Source organism: Coregonus clupeaformis, unplaced genomic scaffold, assembly GCF_020615455.1.
Source record: "Coregonus clupeaformis isolate EN_2021a unplaced genomic scaffold, ASM2061545v1 scaf0032, whole genome shotgun sequence".
NCBI classification, from domain to species: Eukaryota; Metazoa; Chordata; class Actinopteri; order Salmoniformes; family Salmonidae; genus Coregonus; species Coregonus clupeaformis.
Genome location: NW_025533487.1, coordinates 227,501 through 237,018, shown reverse-complemented (window position 1 = coordinate 237,018; position 9,518 = coordinate 227,501). Strand labels below are relative to the sequence as shown.

At 47.4% G+C, this 9,518-nt stretch overlaps 1 protein-coding gene across 1 annotated transcript in view; it reads left to right on the top strand.

Moving 5' to 3' along the window:
• Positions 1-646: 646 nt before the first annotated feature.
• LOC121544256 (ALK and LTK ligand 2-like) overlaps positions 647-9,518 on the top strand; it is a 22,533-nt gene continuing 13,661 nt past the window's right edge. Inside the window, exons 1-2 of the mRNA XM_041854170.2 lie at positions 647-1,816; positions 8,271-8,606. Of these exons, the coding sequence (XP_041710104.1) occupies positions 8,324-8,606 (283 nt within the window). The 5' untranslated portion in view covers positions 647-1,816; positions 8,271-8,323. The remainder of the gene's footprint in view (positions 1,817-8,270; positions 8,607-9,518) is intronic.

Here is a 9,518-nt window from a genome sequence, read left to right as displayed (position 1 = left end):
CATTTACATTTTAGTCAACTGTAAGTCGCTCTGGATAAGAGCCGTCTTACAGTTAGTGAGTGCATACATTTTAGTAGTCAACCTACTACTGCAAACTTCATAAAACCATCCAGGCGGCTAGCGGGACTGATGCGTTGTCAGCTGCAGCTGCAGCTGCGCAGTTCGCTGTCCTTCAGCACCCGCCCCCAGACACAAGTCCACTCAGGGGTGGGCCAGATAAGGCAGGCTACATTCAGAGGTTCTGAGCAGGTGCTAAATAGAGCTCAAGGAATATTCAACAAAAAAAGTAAGAAACCTCCGCGATCTGTTCTCTTACAGTAGGCAAAAAAAATAAAGAAGCTATAGCCTAGTTCTCATGAGGGGGGTGTTAAGGAATGATATATCTACCAGTTCGGCCTATAATATGAGTGAGTGTAGACTATTTTGCTTAGTGGCAGTGTTGAGCCCATAGTTGAGCTGAGATCAAGGTGAGCTGTTGTCTGTCCCTCGTGATCTTCCTGATTAATCAGCACAAGTTTAATAATAGTTTCAGCGCGAGCGAGGCATAATCCCGATTAAACATTAGCCGCCCCAAGGCAAATAATAGCCTACCCCAAAACCACACGCACGCACGCACGCACACACAACCCCCCGACTCAGGCGGAAAAGAGGAAGATAGGAGAGATAAGGTTTATTGCTCTATAATGGAGTGGTGTTCAGATTAAATAAACGAACGCATTATTGGGCGGAGAGTTCGAGGAGAGGTCTACATGCCCGTGCTCCACGGTCCGGTCTGAGCAGAGCGCACAGTTGTGTGTGAACGTTTCTGTGAGAGAGCTTGTGTGTGTGTGTGTTCAGAACTACATAAAACACCCTGCTCCGGGAAATCAAATTAATGTCTGTGATTTCCTGTCCTCTGGCGGACAAGATGTGAGTGAAACGGAAATCGATCGGGGAGGAACCTCGCGGGAGCAGGATTTATACAATCTGTTAACCCTCGCGCTGCTCCTGTCCCACGCGGGGACACCGTTGAAGGACGGGAGAACGTTTTCCCCCTACTATATTAGGGTACTAACTTATCATTCTCCCGCACTGTCGACCAAGATGAGGAAAAGAGAAGAGAGAGGAGCATAAACGTTTCCCAAACCGAGAGAACTGAGTGACCGGGGCGACCGGGGCCAGGGCTCCTTGCTGATCCGGTGTAAATATGACGTCTCTGTTCGGTTCTGCTCGCGCTCTGAACGCTGTTCTGATCAAAGACAACCCGGGATAATAGATAAATACTCCATGGACCTCGACACACACAAACACACACACCACAGTGCGCGCGGCACAGCACAAGCCAGAATGACAGCGCGAGCAGCAGCGGAGGAGCTCACCACAGACGGGCCAACAGACTTCTTCACCAGCATGAGATGAGGTCTAGAGAGTTGTTAATAAAGTTGTATCAGTCATTAATCTATCTACCTACTCTACCACGGCCGCTCTGTCGGCACCTTCAGCAGAGGAGCACCAGATATAAGACAGCGCACCGTGCTGGGAACTACTACACTTGTGGAAAGAGGACGCACGGCGCACTCCTGTCAGGGGAAAGTTGTGCGGAGCACTCGAGCTGGGGGATACCTATTTGGAGAGGGACAGACGAAGCACGGCGAGGACAACAAGCTGTGTTGTGTGTATTGGAGTGTGTCAGTGTGTCTAGTTGGAGTGTGTATTGTAGTGTGTGTGTGTGTGTGTGTGTGTGGCTGAAGCGATTAAAAGGTGTTTAATCCTGGAACACGCAGCAGCAGGTCGGCTTCTGTTCACCTGGAACCCGCGAGTCAACAACACAATTCAGGTAACCTATTATATTAACGGTCCTCTTCCAGTCCAGTCTGTCTGAGATTTAACTGTTGTTCATTGTAATGACATAAGTGAAAGTCAAAGTAATTTGGTCTCAAACGAGGCTGTCCTTTTACGCAGCAGCATTACCCAAGTGGCCAAATGTTGGCAGCTCCTCATGGGTCACAGCAGTAGTCTGGGTTAGAACCGCGGATCAGACAGGATCAGACAGAGGAACATTAGGTTATAATAGAATATAGACTTTCTCTCTCTCTCTCTCTCTCTCTCTCTCTCTCTCTCTCTCTCTCTCTCTCTCTCTCTCTCTCTCTCTCTCTCTCTCTCTCTCTCTCTCTCTCTCTCTCTCTCTCTCTCTCTCTCTCTCTCTCTCCTCTCTCTCTCTCTCTCTCTCTCTCTCTCTCTCTCTCTGTCTCTCTCTCTCTCTCTCTCTGTCTCTCTCTCTCTCTGTCTCTCTCTCTCTCTCTGTCTCTCTCTCTCTCTCTCTCTCTCTCTCTCTCTCTCTCTCTCTCTCTCTCTCTCTCTCTCTCTCTCTCTCTTTCGCTCTCTCTCTCTGTGTGTGTGTGTGAGAGAGAGAGAGAGACCTCTGGTCAGGTACTTCAGGCAGGGAACTACATCCTGCTTTATGGCAGCTCACTCCTGTCTGTGTTTGTAAGTTGCCATGCAGGCAAAGTGGTGGCATGACACATATAGAGGAGACAGCTACAGACATTACAGACTGAATGCCTTCTGAATGTGTGTGTGTGTGTGTCTTATTAACACCTCCCATGAATAAGCATAATGAGCATAGCTCAAAGTGCTTGTAGTATGTGGCTGTGTTTAAGAGAGTCTTCGTTATGATGACATGATTAATGTCATCATATGATGATTTAATGACCAACTGAAACGGACACACAAACACAAACACACACACACACACACACACACACACACACACACACACACACACACACACACACACACACACACACACACACACACACACACACACACACACACACACACTACACACGAGGGAGAGGGAGGGAGGGAGGGAGGGATGGAGAGAGAGAGGGAGGGTGTTAAGGAATTATATATCTACCAGGTTGTTACAGGATCAATCAGGTCTGGTCATCAGGGTGGTCGGTTAGGTTATATGACATCAGGAAGGTCGGTTAGGTTATAAGACATCAGGAGGGTCGGTTAGGTTATAGGTCATCAGGAGGGTCGGTTAGGTTATAGGTCATCAGGAGGGTCTGGTAGGTTATAGTTCATCAGGAGGGTCTGTTAGTTTATAGGTAATCAGGAGGGTCTGGTAGGTTATAGTTCATCAGGAGGGTCTGGTAGGTTATAGGTCATCAGGAGGCTTGGTGAGGTTATAGGACATCAGGAGGGTCTGTTAGTTTATAGGTAATCAGGAGGGTCTGGTAGGTTATAGGACATTAGGAGGGTCTGGTAGGTTATAGTTCATCAGGAGGGTCTGGTAGGTTATAGTTCATCAGGAGGGTTGGTGAGGTTATAGGACATCAGGAGGGTCTGTTAGTTTATAGGTAATCAGGAGGGTCTGGTAGGTTATAGTTCATCAGGAGGGTCTGTTAGTTTATAGGTAATCAGGAGGGTCTGGTAGGTTATAGTTCATCAGGAGGGTTGGTGAGGTTATAGGACATTAGGAGGGTCTGGTAGGTTATAGGACCCGTGGAATTTGATCACTGGGACAACTGCCGGGGAGAAGCCCTCACATCTCTCTCTCTCTCTCTCTCTCTCTCTCTCTCTCTCTCTCTCTCTCTCTCTCTCTCTCTCTCTCTCTCTCTCTCTCTCTCTCTCTCTCTCTCTCTCTCTCTCTCTCTCTCTCTCTCTCTCTCTCTCTCTCTCTCTCTCTCTCTCTCTCTCTCTCTCTCTCAATTCAATTCAATTTAAGGGCTTTATTGGCATGGGAAATGTATGTTAACATTGCCAAAGCAAGTGAAGTAGATAGTAAACAAAAGTGAAAAAAACAATAAATATTAGCAGTAAACATTACATTCAGAAGTTCCAAAATAATAAAGACATTTAAAATGTCATATTATGTATATATACAGTGTTGTAACAATGTGAAAATAGTGAAAGTACAAAATGGAAAATAAATCATCATAAATATGGGTTGTATTTACAATGCCCTTTTCTTGTGGCAACAGGTCACAAATCTTGCTGCTGTGATGGCACACTGTGGTTTTTCACCCAGTAGATGAGGGAGTTGATCAAAATTGGGTTTGTTTTCAAATTCTTTGTGGATCTGTGTAATCTGAGGGAAATACAGTTGAAGTCGGAAGTTTACATACACCTTAGCCAAATACATTTAAACTCAGCTTTTCACAATCAATGACATTTGACATTTAATCCTATTAAAAATTCCCTGTCTTAGGTCAGTTAGGATCACCACTTTATTTTAAGAATGTGAAATGTCAGAATAATAGTAGAGAGAATGATTTATTTAAGCTTTTATTTCTTTCATCACATTCCGAGTGGGTCAGAAGTTTACATACACTCAATTAGTATTTGGTAGCGTTGCCTTTAAATTGTTTAACTTGGGTCAAACATTTCGGGTAGCCTTCCACAAGCTTCCCACAATAAGTTGGGTGAATTGTGGCCCATTCCTCCTGACAGAGCTGGTTTAACTGAGTCAGGTTTGTAGGCCTCCTTGCTTCCACATGCTTTTTCAGTTCTGCCCACACATTTTCTATAGGATTGAGGTCAGGGCTTTGTGATGGCCACTCCAATACCTTGACTTTGTTGTCCTTAAGCCATTTTGCCACAACTTTGGAAGTGTGCTTGGGGTCATTGTCCATTTGGATGACCCACTTGCGACCAAGCTTTAACTTCCTATCACGACTTCCGCAGAGGCTGCCTCCCCTCCTTGTTCGGGCAGGTTTCGGCGTTCGTCGTCACCGGCTTACTAACCACTGCTGCCCCAATTATCATCATCACATTTGTCTTGTCTTGTCAATCACACACACCTGGTTCTAATCCCCTCATTAGTCCGTGTATAAGTGTTCCCTCTGCCCCCTTGTCCTTGTGGGTGATTGTTTGAAAGTGAGAATAGTGTAGCTCGGTGGAGCTACTCGTACCATTTTGTTGCCAGGGTAGATATTCCCCCTGTGCCTATGTATTCTATGGAGATACTGTTACAGTGTATTGCCAGGGTAGATCGTTTCCCCTGTGCCTGTTTCGTTTGTCACTATTCCAGCGTATTTTGTGTAACAAAGGAATAAACTCTGTATTCGGTGATTACCCTCCTGCGCCTGACTCCTTCCATCACACTCATCACATAATCACCCACCCGCTATGGAGTCAGTGGGAGAAGAGCGCATGCCTGGAGTCGTGGCACGAGTCCAGGAGCATTCCACGATGCTGGCCAGCTTGGGGGAAGCGATGGATCGGGTTCTTCAGGTCGTCCAATGCCTGGAGAGGACAGGACCCGATCTGTCGGGACCAGCTGTTTAACCGGATCCAGCCACCTACACCCCAGCACCCGGAGGGATCCAGATATCCCGACCACGGGTGGTCAATGGGACGGCGATGCTCTGCCAAGGATTCCTCCTCCAACTAGAGCTCTACTTCTCCAGCATCAGGGCCGGCGCCATCGGAGCGGGAGAAGGTGTCCATCCTTGTTTCCTGCCTCTGTGGGAAAGCCCTGGAGTAGGCCAACGCGGTGTGGAACGAAGGAGGAGCCGCGTTGGAGGACTACAGGGAGTTCGCTTGCCTCTTCCGGGCGGTCTTCGATCACCTGCCCGATGGTCGAGAGGCGGGCGAGCAGCTGGTCCACCTGAGGCAGGGGACGAGGACCGCGCAGGACTTCGTGTTGGAGTTTCGGACTCTGGCAGCGGGGTCCGGGTGGAACGAGTGGGCCCTGATCGACCATTTTTGGTGTCATCTGCGGGAGGACGTCCAACGGGCGCTAGCCTGCCGGGACACCATGTTGTCCTTCACGAGACTGGTGGACATGGCCATTCGTTTGGACAACCTGCTGGTAGCCAGAGGACGTCCTGGTAGGGGTCTACCCGTTTCCACCCCAGACGACTTGGATCCCGAACTGATGAAGCTGGGTGGAGCCGCCGTCCGAGAGAGCGGGGGAAGACAGCGACAGTGCCACTCTAGTGGCACGAAGGGACAGTACACCACACGTCATAGTCAACGTTCTTTTGGGCCTGGAGGCGGCAGGCAGGGCACTCTCGCATCACCCCAGGTATTGAACACCCACACTTGTTCAGAGCCCTCTTCTGCGCACTGTACCCTACCTATCCACTTTCCCGATCACATGGTAGTTCCCCAGTGTAAGGCGCTAGTCGATTCAGGCGCAGATGGGAACTTTATGGACAGGGCATTCGCACGCCGTCAAGGCATTTCATTGGTTCCCCTATCCATTCCACTCCCCATCAGAGCACTTGATAGTCGACCATTAGGGTCCGGGTTTGTTATGGACGTCACTATACCAGTCACCATGATCACCCAGGAGACACATTGTGAGCAGGTTATTTTTTCAATTATTGAGTCTCCTGCTTTCACTGTGGTATCAGGTATCCCTTGGCTAGCACTCCACAACCCTACCTTCTCATGGCCGCAGAGGGCTCTCACGGGGTGGTCGCGAGAGTGTCAGGGTAGGTGTCTAGGTGTTTCCGTTGTGCAACCACGGTGGAAAGTCCAGACGGTACCTCCACCGTGCGCATTCCCCCCGAATACCTTGATTTGGCTAAATTACCACCTCATCGGGCAGGGGATTGCGCAATAAACCTTCGGGTAGACGCTGTTCCTCCCAGGAGTCATGTGTACCCCCTGTCGCAGGCTGAAACGGAGGCTATGGAAACATACATCACCGAGTCCCTGGGCCAGGGGTATATACGTCCCTCCACTTCACCGGCCTCCTCGAGTTTCTTCTTTGTGAAGAAGAAAGACGGTGATCTGCGCCCGTGCATTGATTATCGATCACTGAACAAGGAGACAATTAGATTTAGTTATCCTCTCCCCCTCATTCCTTCATCGATTGAGTCAATGCATGGGGCGCGCTTCTTCACTAAGCTAGATCTCAGAAGTGCGTACATCCTGGTGCGTGGTCGGGAGGGGGATTAGTGGAAGACAGCATTCAGCACAACCACGGGGCATTATGAATACCTGGTGATGCCCTACGGTTTGATGAATGCTCCATCCGTCTTCCAGTCCCTTTGTGAACAAGGTGTTTCGGGACATGCTTGGTCGCGGTGTGGTGGTCTACATCGATGACTTGCTTAGGGGACTCTTCTCCAAGTTAATCTCTCTGTAGGTGATGGCTTTGTTATGGAAGGTTTGGGAATCACTTCCTTTTAAGTGGTTATAGAATTTAACGGCTCTTTTCTGGATTTTGATCATTAGCGGGCATTGGCCTAATTCTGCTCTGCATGCATTATTTGTTGTTTTTCGTTGTACACTGATATTTTTGCAGAATTCTGCATGCAGAGTCTCAATTTGGTGTTTGTCCCATTTTGTGAATTCTTGGTTGGTGAGCGGACCCCAGACCTCACAACCATAAAGGGCAATGGGTTCTATAACTGATTCAAGTATTTTTAGCCAGATCCTAATTGGTATGTCGAATTTGATGTTCCTTTTGATGGCATAGAAGGCCCTTCTTGCCTTGTCTCTCAGATCGTTCACAGCTTCGTGGAAGTTACCTGTGGCCCTGATGTTTAGCCCGAGATATGTATAGTTTTTTGTTTGCTCTAGGGCAACAGTGTCTAGATGGAATTTGTATTTGTTGTCCTGGCAACTGGACCTTTTTTGGAACACCATTTTTTGTGTCTTACTGAGATTTACTGTCAGGGCCCAGGTCTCTCTCTCTCTCTCTCTCTCTCTCTCTCTCTCTCTCTCTCTCTCTCTCTCTCTCTCTCTCTCTCTCTCTCTCTCTCTCTCTCTCTCTCTCTCTCTCTCTACAATGGATTGTGATGGCAGGATTCACAAAACCTGGTGATTTGAGTGAGGTTGGGTGGATGTCAGCGGGTGTTATAGCAGAATGGTCCTGTCTCATGTCTTCCCAGCTGTTACAGTGGGCTCTAGAGGGACTCTTTCCAGGGGCTACTGGAGAGAGATGAGGCTTGACTGGGTAGACAGGGTTGACGACTGCAGTCTCCTCCATCACTGCTGTTAGGGTTGGGGGATACATCTTGTTTTAAAGCTGGATTCCTTAGTTGCTACATCCACTTTTGGACTTATAAATTCATGATATAAACCGATTGATTCAGAATGTAACTTATAAATTCTGATTCACACCATGATCCATGAGAGGAAAGGAAGTGTTGTTTTTGTGAGCAGGAGGAGACAGTGGATCGTCTGATTTCTTATGACTTGGGGGTGACTGTCTCTAAAGGTATCTAAAGTCAACTGTCGTACATGGCTTGTCTGTATGCTGAATGTTGAATTGTGCCAATAATGGCAGTTTGAAGATTCCCTACTGACAGTCTGTGTGTTTTCAGGGTCGTGCGAGGTGACTCTGCGAGGGGAAAGCGTGCTCCCGGGGGTAGGAGCGATGAGCACGCTGCGTGTCCCCGTCCTGCTGGCGCTGCTGGTCCTACTGCTGACCGCTGGCTTCTACAAACAGAGCTCCGTGGACGTGAGCCTGGGGGCGAGCACAGGGGCGGGCACGGACGGACACAACCTCCTGGAGATCATCATGGACAAGGTGCGTCAGGCTCGGCAGCAGCAGCAGGACGAGGTACAGGTGCTCTACCCCGCCAAAAATCACGAGTTCACCTTGGAGACCAAGGAGAGGAATGAAGTGAACAAGTCTCACCATGGAGAACACATCATAGGTGAGTTATTAACCATTAGTAACAGGTCTCACCATAGAGAACATCATAGGTGAGTTATTAACCATTAGTAACAGGTCTCACCATAGAGCACATCATAGGTGAGTTATTAACCATTAGTAACAGGTCTCACCATAGAGAACATCATAGGTGAGTTATTAACCATTAGTAACATGGCTACCCGGACTATTTGCACTGCCTCCCCACCCCATCCTTTTACGCTGCTGCTACTCTGTTAATTATTTATGTATAGTCACTTTAACTCTACCCACATGTACATATTACTTCAACTACCTCAACTAGCCGGTGCCCCCGCACATTGACTCTGCACCGGTACCCCCCTGTATATATAGCCTCCCTACTGTCACTTTATTTTACTTCTGCTCTTTTTTTCTCAACACTTTTTTTGTTGTTGTTTTCTTTTTACTTTTTTGTTAAAAATAAATGCACTGTTGGTTAAGGGCTGTAAGTAAGCATTTCACTGTAATGTCTGCACCTGTTGTATTCGGCGCATGTGGCCAATAAAATTTGATTTGATTTGATTTGATTTGAACAAGTCTCACCATAGAGAACATCACAGGTGAGTTATTAACAATAAAATGGGCTTTATACAACAACAACAAAACATTGTCAGTCCACCATTCATGTTACCTGACCTCTCATCCTGAATTACAGTTTTTTACAATCACTTTGGCACTAATTTCAGAACCTTGACGTCATTTTTCAAAACTCTAGACACAAAACTCACAACCAATGATCAAAATGCACATTTTTCAAAACTCTAACACTTTTTTCAATTGCTTGGATACAATACACATAAAACTAAGATCATTTGTTCATTTAACAAAAATCACCTGTTCAACATGACACAACTTAACATCAAACTACTACTATTTCAAAAGGCAATTCACACAT